A 15,174-nucleotide genomic window follows, 5' to 3' on the forward strand; every position below is an offset into this window, starting at 1 on the left:
GTCATCCTCAGCTCTTAGGTATCACCAGGTGTTGATACAGAGGGATGTGTGTTCACCACACTGCTCTCTCACAGACATTGTCAGTTTTCGTGACCAGTGTTGTTACTTCTCAATCAAGTAGCTCCTCAATTGGCCTCACAAGGGCTGGGTGACCCCACTTCCCAGCAGCATTCAGCAGACCCATCCAAGCCTGACAGCATTTAACTTTAGTGATCTGATGGGAACTGGTGTTACCACTGTGGTAAGGCCACTGGTGCATGTATATAAAGCTCCAACTAAATGTACTAACATGATAATAATCTATATCTTTAAATGACACGTGATAAAAAGTTTGAGATCATTTTATTGCAACTTTAATACATTACAGTCTATATCAATGTACAGATAATAACCAACATACATATAACAACATTTTCAGTCTTTTTCATCTATAAAACAACTATTTTTCATATAATTTATGAAATTCAGGAACTAAAAGCAGTGTGCAAAATGTAAGTGCATAAGAATAATCATTTTAGCCAATATGGCGAAAGGATATGCAATTTGAGATTTCTAGTGGCTGTTACATTTTCAAAAACACTTTCAAAAAAGATAACATAATGCATTACTAAATGAATTTTTCACTTAGTTTCATTAAAAACTCATATTTTATGCATGATCGATTTCACACTTTAGCCATCCTCTGAAATTATCTGATAGAAAGTAGTCACCAGTCACCTAAAGGCGATTGGGAATTAGAAGTTCAGATAGAGGGGGCGGGGGCGGTCGCATAATTTAATGACCTATAGTAGTAAATCTTCTATTTCGTAAGTTGAAAATAATACTACATAACATAGTGGAGATGAACTTCCCTGATGTGAGTGGACAGATGTAGTGGGAAATCTGATATTTGGATGAATGCAGCTCTGTGTCACTATTAAGATTGATCGTTTAACTTCATCTTCATTTCAAAGAGAAGATTGTCGATTCTGTTCATTGCAATATCTCTACTCCTTTCGTCCATCTTTTTTAACTTTGTTGCAATCAGTTGCCCATACAGGTCGCATTCGTCTGCCTCCCCAACATACCTTTCATACTGTGTGGTATATGCAGCATCGTTTCTCTCTTTACATTCCTCTGTTTCATATTTTCTTTTCTTCGCTTGTGGTACATAGTCAGAAGTGCTAACTCGTGATGTGTACCAATGATCTGTTTAGAGAAAAACGAAATATATTGTCAACCTTATCCGTTTTCTTACTTTAGTAGTCACTTTCACTCAAAACATAACCCAATTAAAACATCTTACCTCTGTTCTCATTTCCTATAAACACAGTGTTTCCTTCCTCAATGACATCATCTTCGCTAACGGTTTCTTGGACACTTTCAACACTTTGCTCAGTTATAAATTCCTGAAACAAGCACAGACCAGTTCATCATAAATTAAATTCACTACCTGTTGCAGGTTCGACGCAGTGGACATCATAAAAGCAGTTCAGAATTCTGGAAGTGTGTAAAATAGTTACTCAAATCATCCACCAATGGAAAAGATGTTACTGCACATCGACATCTTCCTACAAATACAGTTGGGAACTTGGACCACATGCACGTAGCAGCAGTCAATTTTTCTATGTGACAAAGAGGAAATCCCTTCATAAACAAATAATTAACAGTGTAGCACTCGCAGAGACATGACTGTTCCCAAATATTTATAATAATGCTCTTGGAGACTGGTATGTGGTATTACTATGTATTTTGACTTCTAGCCATCCTGAGCACAATCTCTGCATCTAGTTAGGCACATCTCTGGTGTAATATACAGGCAGTACAGCACAAAGCCTATCTTGGATGAAAGCTTTTGATGAAGTTTTGCATTGAACTATCACAATTAGATGGCACTAATTTTATTTGAAGTTTTTGGATTGGAGGCGTATTGTGTAGATAATTCACCACACCATTATGGTTTGACAACCATTCACCCATCTTCAGATGGTCAACTGAAATATATGGCTAGATGTAGGCATCATCGAGTTGATCCTGAAAGTTTGAAATACTTCTTACACCAGAAAAACTTCAGAAATCATTATTAATACTTTTAATTCGTTTATATTGAGGAACTGATCCATAATAATAGCAAATATAACAGCACAATGAATTTGAAGGTGCTTGGGTTTTATGAGGCTTAATGCAAGACATTACATTATATATATTTTGCATGAAAAAGTTCCAGAGTCAGCCTTTGGGGAACTGATAAGGCTGAACGGTTAATGGATTGCAATTGATAAATAGGAAGCTGCTTTAATATAGTCATAAGAAATCAAAATTAATACTGGAAAAATTTTTGGTGTTGTTTTGTTCTCTAAATTGAGAACCCTCAGGTTCCAATTGTTCATTATCTCTTCTTTGATTAATTTATATGATGCTTGTATTTTCAAAAAATCTGTAATTGCAAGAACAGTAATGAAGAGTAGATACTTTTTTAATCACATAAATCCAAAATGATGAGACCTTCTGAATGAGGAACATTAAGAATAACGAAATATAGAATACATATTTCACAGAAGAATTAAAATACTTCAGTATCAGATTACTGTACTTAAGATGTACAAAAATCAAATATACTGAACTCAGATTATCCCTAATATTAATAATGTATATGTTACTTAGTTATTTTAAAAATTCACTGATTTATTTCATTATCAGTTTGTCACCCATAAATATTCCACACTCCTTGTAATCTGTACTTTATTAGTGGATAAACTTTTACAACTTCTAGTAAGTTACAGAAAATGTGTGTTGCTGAATATGACATGCCATTCTGAACAACAGTAAATTACTTCAAATCCATATGTATAAAGTCTATATTTTATTGAGCATCAAGATGCATGCTTTGCATCCATCATGACTGACTTATTGTCGGTATACAACAATTAATTTGCCCACGGGCACCTTCAGTAACTAATTTTTATTTTCTAGTGCAATGTATTACAAATTACGAGATCAAATCATTATCATATTCAACATAATCCATAGGATAAATGAGCAAAATAACTAAAACTCATCAATTATTAATTATTACAAGCCATTGGATAGTCTTCTGTCGGACTTCTTAATTCACTCCATATGTTATCTATATTACACGCTTGACATGATGTCCCAAAATAGGATACAGCGCAATATCACAGGATAAAAGTCTTTGAACTATGATATATTTTCTAGTTTTATACTCTGAATGTCTGACAACATAACATTCAGATTTGGGAATTCAGTAGTTCTGCAGTATGCTCTTCCCATCCGAATTTATTATTATTCTGTAATCTTAAGACGCTTGTCTTCATATAAAGAAGAACGAGAAAGAAACAAACATTTACAATTTGCATAGTTTTTAAATTAGTTGATTTCTGTTATTTCACAAATGCTCTTTTCGCCAATGGCACATTTTTATGTTTATTTTTGTATGTATGTATTAAGTAATTCGATAGAGGAAGACAGTACTTGAAGTATAAAAAATTTTATCTTTAAACTTCGATAGCTAGTAGAAGCCACTAAACACTCTTAGACCTGACTGCACCAATGTCGATCAAAAGTTAAGCATGGCTAAGTCAACATTTAATCCTGGTCAACGCAAAATTCGACTGCACCTGCCACAGTTAAAATTACACAAGGGAGCTAATCACAATTACAAGTGACTGAGGTCAGAGGATCGTTTATCTTCAACTGATCATGGTCAGAATAAAGAAAACCCATACTGCACCAAGCTGGCGATGCGTTTTGATGTTTTAGATGGCACTGAAGTTGAAAAATTTAATCTTGATCATATAAGTTGTCGCAGAAACTATATTGGTGGACTTGTGAAAAGGGGAAATCATTTTGAAGATTATGGGGACAGGACATTTGAATAAAGATTTTGTTACTTTTTAATGCATTACGGGAACAGCAGTGATCAATGTCTTATAAATATTTACTATTAAAAACAGTCTTGATCACGATTTATTTCTCAAGGTGACCGGTTTCGACCACTACTGTGGTCATTTTCAGACCATTGAGTAGGAACCTCTTTCTGTTGGAGAATCACTAGTGTGGTCATCTTCAGACCATTGAGTAGGAACCTCTTTCTATTGGAGAATCACATCTTCAGACCATTGAGCAGGAACCTCTTTCTGTTGGAGAATCACTAGTGATTCTCCAACAGAAAGAGGTTCCTACTCAATGGTCTGAAGATGACCACAGTAGTGGTCGAAACCGGTCACTTTGAGAAATAAATCGTAATCAAGACTGTTTTTAATAGTAAATAAAGATTTTGTTGTTCAGGAGAAACAATGTGGTGATTATTAGACCAAATCAGCGAGAGCTTAGAATTTCCTGCTTATCGTAATAACCCCATCTCACCAATGAACAGACATCTAATGACATTACGGGCATATGCAAATGGTGTATCTAATATAATTTTGATACAATTTGTCATAGTTAAATATCGAACAGCGACATTTGAAGATACGGTCTTTACACAATGTGTAACAAAATGCAGATGTAACTGGTTTGTTGAAACCATACTGTAACTGAAAGCGTCGAGTGCTGGGAAGAGAGAACCAGCAGGTTTGCATCCATCTTCTTTCATTTTTGTTTCACCTTCTGCTTTCTAAAAGATTTTGAGTCTTTCTTCTTTATTTAACAGAAGCATTACACGAAATAGTCGATATTATTTATTATAAGTAATGTATTTGCTACAATTCTTGTTGCAAAGGCCATTCTCAGGAATGTTACGCCAGTGCATAGAAATCTTAACGTAGCTGTGAATCTATGTTAGAAAATAAACAATTTACAGATTAGAAGTTTTTGTTATGACACTTCGTTTAAAATGTATATCCGAATCTCTTAGGTTTAAGAACCACCTCACGTTTTTATTTTGTTGGTAAATATCTTTTTCAGTGATGATGAGGAGCTTCGAAAAACAGTCTTCCATTCTAAATAAATTACGAAACTAATCTCGATCCAGAAATTATATGATGAAGCACGTTTCTTCAAAGTTGTGGTAGTCAATATCACATATACGAGTATTATTCATGTGCAAAATTGTATTAGTCACTATACTTTAACTATATCCAATTTAAACCCGAAAATGGGATGAAGATTCAACTAATTTAATACCGGAAATGGGATGAAGATTCAACTGAGTGAACGAGTAACTTGCACTAGTATACACGTCAGATCTTTGTACAGCTTTATCCTCTGTTCCAGCCATCTACAAGTCCAGAATCTTCTGAACACTACACCTACCTTCTTTTGGCAATATAAAATTTTCGCATCACAGCCGACCAACTCTAAAAGGATATCATTTTCAAATTTTGAGAAATGATTCTTTAAACTTCCGAGCATGGAAATCCCATTACATGCAGCACCTGACACCAGATGGCTGGCACGAAGGTCGGCCTCAAATGTTTTACAACATCCTCAAATCATGAGGCCGTATTCCATGTGGAAGGTTTCGTCAATCGGCACAACTGCCATTACTGGGCGGCACAAGAGCCCGGAGTTACGGTGAAGAAGATGCATTCTCATCCAAAAGTGACCATGTGGTGTGGAATAACGGCTACAAATATCATCGGCGCACATCTTCTCCGTGACTCAATAAACAGGGATCGCTACCTTCAAATGCTTCAGGATTAAGTTTGGCGAAAATGTCGACGAAATTATCCTCATGCAAGACGGTGCATCGCTTCACAATCCAAACTTCGTGTGGAACTGGTTGATTGTGAAGATTCCAGGACATTGGCTACAGAGACATGGACCTCATGAATGGCCTGAAAGATGCCCAGATTGGAAACGCTGTGACGTTTTTTATGGGGCTGAGCAAAAGAGGAGATGTACCAGACGAAAGCTCGCACAGTGAACGAATTGGAAGCACGGGTTCGGGAAGTTCTCATCAACATCCAACACAACTTCCTCCAGAAACCTGCATTTCATTCCAGATCGTTTTTCGAGACTGGTCGACCAAGAGGTTCCTACATCGAACTTTAATGGACTTTTAACGTATGGAGTCATATTCCCATATGAAGGGCTTATTTCAATAGTGGTACAAGTCCATTTATGTTCATTTTGAGATACAGAGTCCTAAAGTTAAATGAGCGCTGAAAAATCTGCAGTTGAGATACGAGAGATATTCAAGCATATGGCTTCTTGCTAGAGATGAACCTATCTTTCTGTTTGTTTGGATCATTAATTTCAGAAGTATTATAGGCAGAAAAGTGGAGGTAATGGACTTGTACCACTATTGAAATAAGCCCTTCATATAACAGTGTACATACTGTATTAACTTCAAATAAATAGCTCTGCGAGGATAAAAGTTGTATGTCAATTTCAATGCCTAATTACTTCCCGTCCACCCTGTATTAACAGAGACATTAAAAACAAGAAGAATCTGCAATATATGTATATCTGCCTGTTCCACGATTCAGTCCGATAGTCGTTTGAAAATATTCGTATGTAAACCTTGGTGCGACTCCACATTTCTTCAGCAAAACTGTTCTGATCTATTTTTGCGAGCGACACTAAATGTCCTCGACCAGAAAGTATATGGTCGTTTGCAGAGTGTGTGTGTTCTAAAAATTTAGGGAGAGGCGTCATGATCACGTGATCAACTTATAAGCATACAGCAACCTAGAGTTCGAGCCGGCATTAACCTTTTCGCTGCTACAAATGTGCTCTCTGCATTCAGTGCTGATGGGGGCCTTTGTTATGACTGTACTGCTCGTGAAATTCTGGTGCCTCTCCTGGAAGACGGCGTCCGGCTAATACGAAACACTTATCATCCGATTTTTCGAAAACTATTGCGTGAAAAATTTTTATTTTTTCACATCTTACAGTTTGATATCTTGACTCGATAAAGAACTGAATTTCTTTTCGTTATCTGTCATACTTACCGCACACCATCAAATTAAGTAAAACATTGCATGTAATTTTAAACAGTTTGCGGAGGTAGAAATGCACTGCATGAATTATTTGTATGGTTGATTTTAGCTCATACATTGCGGTGTATGAAATGTAGAGAAGATATGGAAACTTCATTTAAAATTAAGAGTAGAATGATACCTCATGTCGTTCTCGAGCTATTGGGTTTTACACCCGACAGACTGTCGTGTCTAATATACCCATTCACGTCCTTGTCGTAATGCGAGGCATGTGGTCATAACAATTGTCATATCTTATCAACGATTCAAGATATCAAAACAAGGTTTTTTACAAATGATAACAAGGAACGAGGCACATATGTTGTATAATAAATACTCGAAACTTTTTTATTCATCGAGATATGGAAGTAACTCATCCGCAGCAATGAGAAGTTGGCGGCGCAGGACGCATACAGACGTCCACAGTGCTGTAGGGAAACCCAAGCGGTGCGTGTACACACGTGCACAGAAGCGAAGATTGTTTAAAAAAGTGTAAACAAATCTTTGACGTGCACGGAATTAGCGAGCGTTTCTGTCTGATAGTTGTTCGGCCATACATATATGTAAACCATGGACTGGCCTCAAAGCTCTCGTGAAACTCTGCTGGCAAATTTTTTGCGGAACATATGTTTAAGGTAGCTTGCTTGCTAATTATATACTGTGTCTATTAATCCAACCTGGTAATGGTCTCAGGCACACTAACAAACCTCGTAACCCAATGTTTTTATGCAATACAACACCAAAATCCTAATCATTTCCTGAGACATGGTATGTAAGCGATAAATAATTGTACATAAGATCGATCGTGATGGGGCTTTGACGCACTTCCAGGTATAATGTTATCAGTTGGTAAAGTTAGAGCAGCGTCTAACACAAATCGAAAACAACATATACCAACTAATCATGTTACGTGATTTTTTACCCTTAGAGTCAATATGTATTCTCATTTTTTGGAGTCATGACCGGAAATGACACATCATGATCACATGATCAACTTATAAGCTTCTGTTACTCGCCAGCGGACAATCTGCAGAACTACATAAACAAGGTGTCTCTCCTAAGAGTCATCTGGTGCATTTTTTCTGGTGTTTCGGCAGATATTTTGAATTTCGTTCTTGTAATGAGTAACTGGAGTCATCCCAAACAAACACTGCTCATCGTGTCTTTCACGCGATGCCCAGTGTCGATGAAGAGCGACGGTTGTTTCTCGTTCCAAACAAAATGACTTTTAAAGAGTAATTTTACGAGCCCTTTTTGATCACTTAGCCAGTGATATAAGATGTCTGACAGACGGCAAAGTAAAATTTGGTAAGAAACTGAGAAAGTTTGTCGTTGACAACTCCTTCTATTATATTAGTGTAACGTGTAAAAGGTGGTGGATAGGGATTACTAACTCACATCTGTATTTTTTTTCTTTTCGTAAAAAAACGTAAGTCTTCAGAATGTAGCCGTACGACAAATTATCTTGCGATGTGAATGTAAAATGACTCATTCCACAACATTACCATCTACTATGCAAAATGATCCAGTCATCCAGATGAACACCATAGAATTCTGCCAAGATATAGTCTACAATACAACTATCAGTGGTGCTGTTTGGTAGTTTGTGTAATCGATCTCGACACAAAATAATTAAAACTATAGACATACAGAGTATAGTTTTATAACCCACTATCGGCCCTGATCAGCTGGAATGTGTGTACTTCCCACATGTCAGCCATTATCACTTTAATTCTCCGGAAGATGCTGGGTTGGATTCCATTAGATTCCACGTCAGTCTGTCTTTGTATATGTGTAGGACGAACTAATATATAAGAAACTATCAACATCGACTGCGGTAATGAAACCAACTTTTACCTAGGTTTCAGCCCAAATAATTGAGCCTCCTACAGAAGATATACCTGAATTAATAATATGTCTAACAGGCCATGGTCTAGAAATAAAACTAAAACAGCCTGAGTAGGCGTAGTCACATTTTAAAAATGCTGTACGTAAGTACTAGACCATGCCTTCTTAGACAAATTATAGATTCAGGTATATCTTCTGGAGGAGGTTCAATTATTTGGGCTGAAACCTAGGTAAAAGTAGGTTTCATTACCGCAATCGAGGCTGATAGTTTCTTATGTACTAGATTATCGCGATTGCTGACTGCTGCAATGTTGAAAGTGTAGGACAAAGAGTGGAATGCGTTTTAGCATAGCAATATGATCAGAATAGCTACTTTGTAAATCTGATTGAACACTATTTGATATACTGTGACGAGGATACCCCACAACCATGGGGTAGAGTGTGAGAGTTGATCCAGCAACCACAAGGAACAAAATTTCCTTCTTTTTTTTGTGTGCAATGTGCTACTCTGGGCAACAAAAATGCATATTCAGCGCTATGTGTTTATTATTAATGTATGAAGCTAGCGGTATGTATTTATTAATGTACCAAACCAGCGATATGTATTTATCAGTGTACCAAGCCCCATGCCCACAAGACATCTGAGATGTCAATCCCAAGCAAACATAACAGTCCAGCTCTGACAACTGTATGGAAAAATGTGATAACGTTACCCTAACATGAGCGTTTGTCATAATGAACTGATGACTCTGATATCATCTTAGGTAGAACTAAGACGTGTATATTGACAAAATAATATGGACAATCTAGACTTGCGCCTTCCATATGCTTATACAATCTCTGTAGCAGTTAATGTCTCAGAGTACATTATGTGAGTACATTAACAACATAAGTTTGTGTAATCGACTTCCACGTCAGATAAGAATTAAAACTGTAGACAGTCAGATAATAGTTTGCAACGGATCCCCATCTGTCAAAGACAGTCTAGTCATTTGCAGTAACCGCACTACAAACTGTAGAGTGTGTTATAGACGGAACTTAAAATGTGTTGAAGGAACCTTTTTAATAATAATATGACACTTATTGCTAATACGTGTATCGTCCACGCCAGTGATCGTCAGAGTGTTCTGCTCAACAGCCAGTACTGGCGGCATATACAGCGATCTTACTTTTAATTGGTAACCTAAAGCAGGAGTTGACAGATGTGAAAATTACCGAACAATCAGTTTAATAAGCCACAGCTGCAAAATACTAACACGAATTCTTTACAGACGAATGGAAAAACTAGTAGAAGCCGACCTCGGGGAAGATCAGTTTGGATTTCGTAGAAATACTGGAACACGTGAGGCAATACTGACCTTACGACTTATCGTAGAAGAAAGATTAAGGAAAGGCAAACCTACGTTTCTAGCAGTTGTAGACTTAGAGAAAGCTTTTGACAATGTTGACTGGAATACTCTCTTTCAAATTCTGAAGCTGGCAGGGGTAAAACACAGGGAGCGAAAGGCTATTTACAATTTGTCCAGAAACCAGATGGCAGTTATAAGAGTTGAGGGACATGAAAGGGAAGCAGTGGTTGGGAAGGCAGTAAGACAGGGTTGTAGCCTCTCCCCGATGTTATTCAATCTGTATATTGAGCAAGCAGTAAAGGAAGCAAAAGAAAAATTCGGCGTAGGTATTAAAATCCATGGAGAAGAAATAAAAACTTTGAGGTTCGCCGATGACATTGTAATTCTGTCAGAGACAGCAAAGGACTTGGAAGAGCAGTTGAACGGAATGGATGGTGTCTTGAAGGGAGGATATGAGATGAACATCAACAAAGGCAAAACGAGGATAATGGAATGTAGTCGAATTAAGTCGGGTGATGTTGAGGGTATTAGATTAGGAAATGAGACACTTAAAGTAGTAAAGGAGTTTTGCTATTTGGGGAGCAAAATAACTGATGATGGTCGAAGTAGAGAGGATATAAAATGTAGAGTGGCAATGGCAAGGAAAGCGTTTCTGAAGAAGAGAAATTTGTTAACATCGAGTATAGATTTAAGTGTCAGGAAGTCATTTATGGAAGTATTTGTATGGAGTGTAGCCATGTATGGAAGTGAAACATGGACGGTAAATAGTTTGGACAAGAAGAGAATAGAAGCTTTCTAAATGTGGTGCTACAGAAGAATGCTGAAGATTAGATGGGTAGATCACATAACTAATGAGCAAGTATTGAATAGGATTGGGGAGAAGAGAAGTTTGTGGCACAACTTGACCAGAAGAAGGAATCGGTTGGTAGGACATGTTCTGAGGCATCAAGGGATCACCAATTTAGTATTGGAGGGCAGCGTGGAGGGTAAAAACCGTACGGGGAGACCAAGAGATGAATACACTAAGCAGATTCAGAAGGATGTAGGTTGCAGTAGGTACCGGGAGATGAAGAAGCTTGCACAGGATAGAGTAGCATGGAGAGCTGCATCAAACCAGTCTCAGGACTGAAGACTACAACAACAACAACAACAACATAAATTAGTACGTTAATGAGCCCCCATCAGCCGAGCTATAGCAAAGGCGCGAAAAGTTGGCCATTGGCCAAGTACTGATAGTTTAAAAGTCGGCACGATTCGAAGCACTTCGTGTCGCCTATTCTCCGTTTCATGTTGCTGCTATCCTCCGCAACGCCTAATTCCTTGACGAAGTGCTGCTGTCTATGGGAGCAGATGATTAACTGATCTATAGCAGTAATGTACTTATATTTGAATGAATTACACAATATGAGACACGATGACAGATGTTCACTAAATATTTTGAATGTCATTTTTCTTCTACTGATTGCTTCGTACTACGGCAGCCTTAATTTAATTTCATATTCCTGGCTACAAATACACTATGTGATCAGAATTATCCGGACATCCGGCTGAAAATGACTTACAAGTACGTGGCGCCGTCCACTGGTAATGCTGGAATTCAATATGGTGTTAGACCACCCTTAGCCTTGATGACAGCTTTCACTCTCGCAGGTATACGTTCAATCAGGTGCTGGAAGGTTTCTAGGGGAATGGCAGCCCATTCTTCACGGAGTGCTGCACTGAGGAGAGGTATCGATGTCGGTCGGTAAGGGCTGGCACGAAATGGGCGTTCCAAAACATCCCAAAGGTGCTCTATAGGATTCAGGTCAGGGCTCTGTTCAGGCCAGTACATTACAGGAATGCTATTGTCGTGTAACTACTCTGCCACGGGCCGTACATTATGAACAGGTGCTCGATCGTGTTGAAAGATGCAATCGCCATCCTCGAATTTCTCTTCAACAGTGGGAAGCAAGAAGGTGCTTAAAACATCAATGTAGGCCTGTGCTGTGATAGTGCCACGCAAAACAACAAGGAGTGCAAGGCTCCTTCATGAAAAACACGGTTCTAGGCGCTTCAGACCGGAACGGCGCTGCTGCTACAGTCGCAGGTTCGAAATCTACTTCGGGCATGGATGTGTGTAATGTCCTTAGGTTAGTTAGGTTCAAGTAGTTCTAAGTCTAGGGGACTGATCACCTCAGATGTTAAGTCCCATAGTGCTTAGAGCCATTTAAAAAAAAAAAAAAGAAATGACCACACCATAACACCACCGCCTCCGAATTTTATTGTTGGCACTAGACACGCTGGCAGATGACGTTCTCTGGGCAATTGCCATACCCACATCCTGCCATCGGATAGCCACATTGTGTACCGTGATTCGTCACTCCATACAACGTTTTTCCACTGTTCAATAGTCCAATGTTTACGCTCCTTACACCAACCGAGGCGTTATTTGGCACTTACCGGCGTGAAGTGTGGCTTACGAGCAGTCGCTCGACCATTATATCCAAGTTTTCTCACGTCCCGCCTAACTGTCATAGTTCGTGCATTGGATCGTGATGCAGTTTGGAATTCCTGTGTGATGGTCTGGATAGATGTCTGCCTATTACACATTGCGACCCTCTTCAACTGTCGGTGGTCTCTGTCAGTCAACACACGAGCTCGGCCTGTACTTTTTTGTGCTGTACGCGTCCCTTCACTTTTCCACTTCACATCGGAAACAGTGGACCTAGGGATGTTTAGGAGTGTGGAAATTTCGCGTGCGGGCGTATGACACAAGTTACACCCAATCACCTGACCACATTCGAAGTCCGTGAGTTCCGCAGAGCGCCCCATTCTGCTCTTTCGCGATGTTTAATAACTACTGAGGTCGCTGATACGGAGTACCTGGCAGTAGGTGGCAGAACAATGCACCTCATATGTAAAACGTATGTTTTTGAGGGTGTCCGGATGCTTTTGAACATATAGTGTATGTACCGCCTTAGAAGATGACCGTCTCCATAATGTATTGACAAATCCATGTCACTTCTGTGCGAAAAGTATCATAGTAGCTGATCAGATGAGTCGGGCATGCCTGTGAATTGTCAGCACTGAAAAACAAACAATAATTCACTCCCCTACTCACATCCTCTAACCTCACATTCGCCACAGATCATATCCCTCCACTCATGGGTAATCGGCCAACTTTACTTGGCTCACAGCCGAATTCACCAACTTCATTTAAAATTAGGAACATCTTAAAGTATTAGTGGCTCTGTATTTTTGTTTGTTACTGAGCAGGAAAACTTCAGTCTTAAGAAATTCTTCACGATAGTTGACATCTTTGGATTCGGCTGTTAGTTGCTAGGTGGACTTAATTAGAAAAAAAGAATGAGAAGCGCGGGCTTCCGGAATATTTGATTCGGGTCACAGAGCCGCAGTATGGCGACCACTGCCTTATCAGAGTTGCTCCGTTGTCCGTCCGACTTTCAAGAACTCTTTTTAACTCAGGAACGGGTAGACGTATGAAGTTGAAATTTGTGTCGCATATTAAGGTGTATGTTTCCTGGGCTTCTAAGTCAACGCAGTTAAAAGATACGGCAATTTATATGAAGCATCTCTATAGTCGTTTCATTAACTATCAGGGCTGGTATCCACTTTTACATTTCTGGTCAACACCACTTGGGTGTCGGTGCTCCTATACATTAAAACCGAGCGCATGAGAGCTACACCTGGCAGACATGCAGCTATAGTGATATTTCAATATTAAATTACCATATCTGAATTGTATGTCATATCCAAATCATTTTAACATTAGCTAGCTCAATTTGCTGTAGAAAAGCAATCGTCATAGCCTAAACAGCGTGTTTCACATTTCATGTCGACTTAGTAGATCAAGTTTTACACAGGAACCCACCTCTGGAAACGTCATCCAACGATGCTACAGAGCTTCAGAGCTATAAGCGCCGGCATCTGAAAATGTGTGTGTACACGGGGTGATTTCGTGATGATGTTACAAGCTTTTGAAGGATGATGAAGAAGGATGAATGTATCAATTTGAGGTAGAAATCCCTGTGCCAGAAACGAACGAAACAAACTGTTACAAGCAAAAACCGTTGTGATGCCTCTTACAGTGAAATACATACACCAGTACTGTTGTTGCTAAGAATGTAGGGTAGGCAACTTTCAGACCAAGTAGTACGAACCGCAACGAGAAAAAATGTCTAGCAAACATGGGCTCTAAAATGCATTCCCCAAGATCTATGACGAGATGTGTTTTGCAATAGCGAAGATGAAAAAATGCTCATAGCTCCTCAGGTATGCATTTTCGAGCACCTGTGTCTGGACATTTTTACTTGTTTTGGTCCATACTACTATCTCTGAAAGTTGCCTACCCTATGTTCTTAGCAACAATAGTACCAGCACATGTATTCCACAGTCAGAGATATCAGAATGAGTTTCGTGTATAACTTTTTACACATTCAATTCGAAACCAGGACCCCTAGCTGAAATTAATACATTTATCCGTCTCCATCATCCTAGAAAGTTTGTAACATCATCACGGAAGCGCCTTGTATACAGGGTGGTCCGTTGATAGTGACCGGGCCAAATATCTCATGAAATAAGCATCAAACGAAAACACTACAAAGAACGAAACTCGACTAACTTGAAGGGGGAAACCAGATGGCGCTATGGCTGGCCCGCTAGATGGCGCTGCCATAGCTCAAACGGATGTCAACTGCGTTTTTTTTTAATAGGAACCCCATTTTTATTATATATTCATGTAGTACGTAAAGGAATATGAATGTTTTAGTTGGGCCACTTTTTTCGCTTTGTGATAGATGGCGCTGTAATACTTACAAACGTATAAGTACGTGGTATCACGTAACATTCCGCCAGTCCGGACGGGATTTGCTTCGTGATACATTATCCGTGTTAAAATGGACCGTTTACCAACTGCGGAAAAGGTCGATATCGTGTTGACGTATGGCTATTGTGATCAAAATGCCCAACGGGCGTGTGCTATGTATGCTGCTCGGTATCCTGGACGAATCATCCAAGTGTCGAGACCGTTCACCGGATGGTTACGTTATTTAAGG

At 39.0% G+C, this 15,174-nt stretch overlaps 1 protein-coding gene across 1 annotated transcript in view; it reads right to left on the reverse strand.

The window, feature by feature from the left end:
* Positions 1-341: 341 nt before the first annotated feature.
* The window catches only part of LOC126100638 (uncharacterized), a 43,496-nt gene continuing 28,663 nt past the window's right edge, over positions 342-15,174 (reverse strand). The window contains exons 3-4 of the mRNA XM_049911267.1: positions 1,286-1,388; positions 342-1,188 (exon numbers count right to left, since the gene is read on the reverse strand). Of these exons, the coding sequence (XP_049767224.1) occupies positions 917-1,188; positions 1,286-1,388 (375 nt within the window). The 3' untranslated portion in view covers positions 342-916. The remainder of the gene's footprint in view (positions 1,189-1,285; positions 1,389-15,174) is intronic.

The sequence above is a fragment of the Schistocerca cancellata genome, chromosome 9 (genome assembly GCF_023864275.1).
Source record: "Schistocerca cancellata isolate TAMUIC-IGC-003103 chromosome 9, iqSchCanc2.1, whole genome shotgun sequence".
In the NCBI taxonomy this organism is placed as follows: domain Eukaryota; kingdom Metazoa; phylum Arthropoda; class Insecta; order Orthoptera; family Acrididae; genus Schistocerca; species Schistocerca cancellata.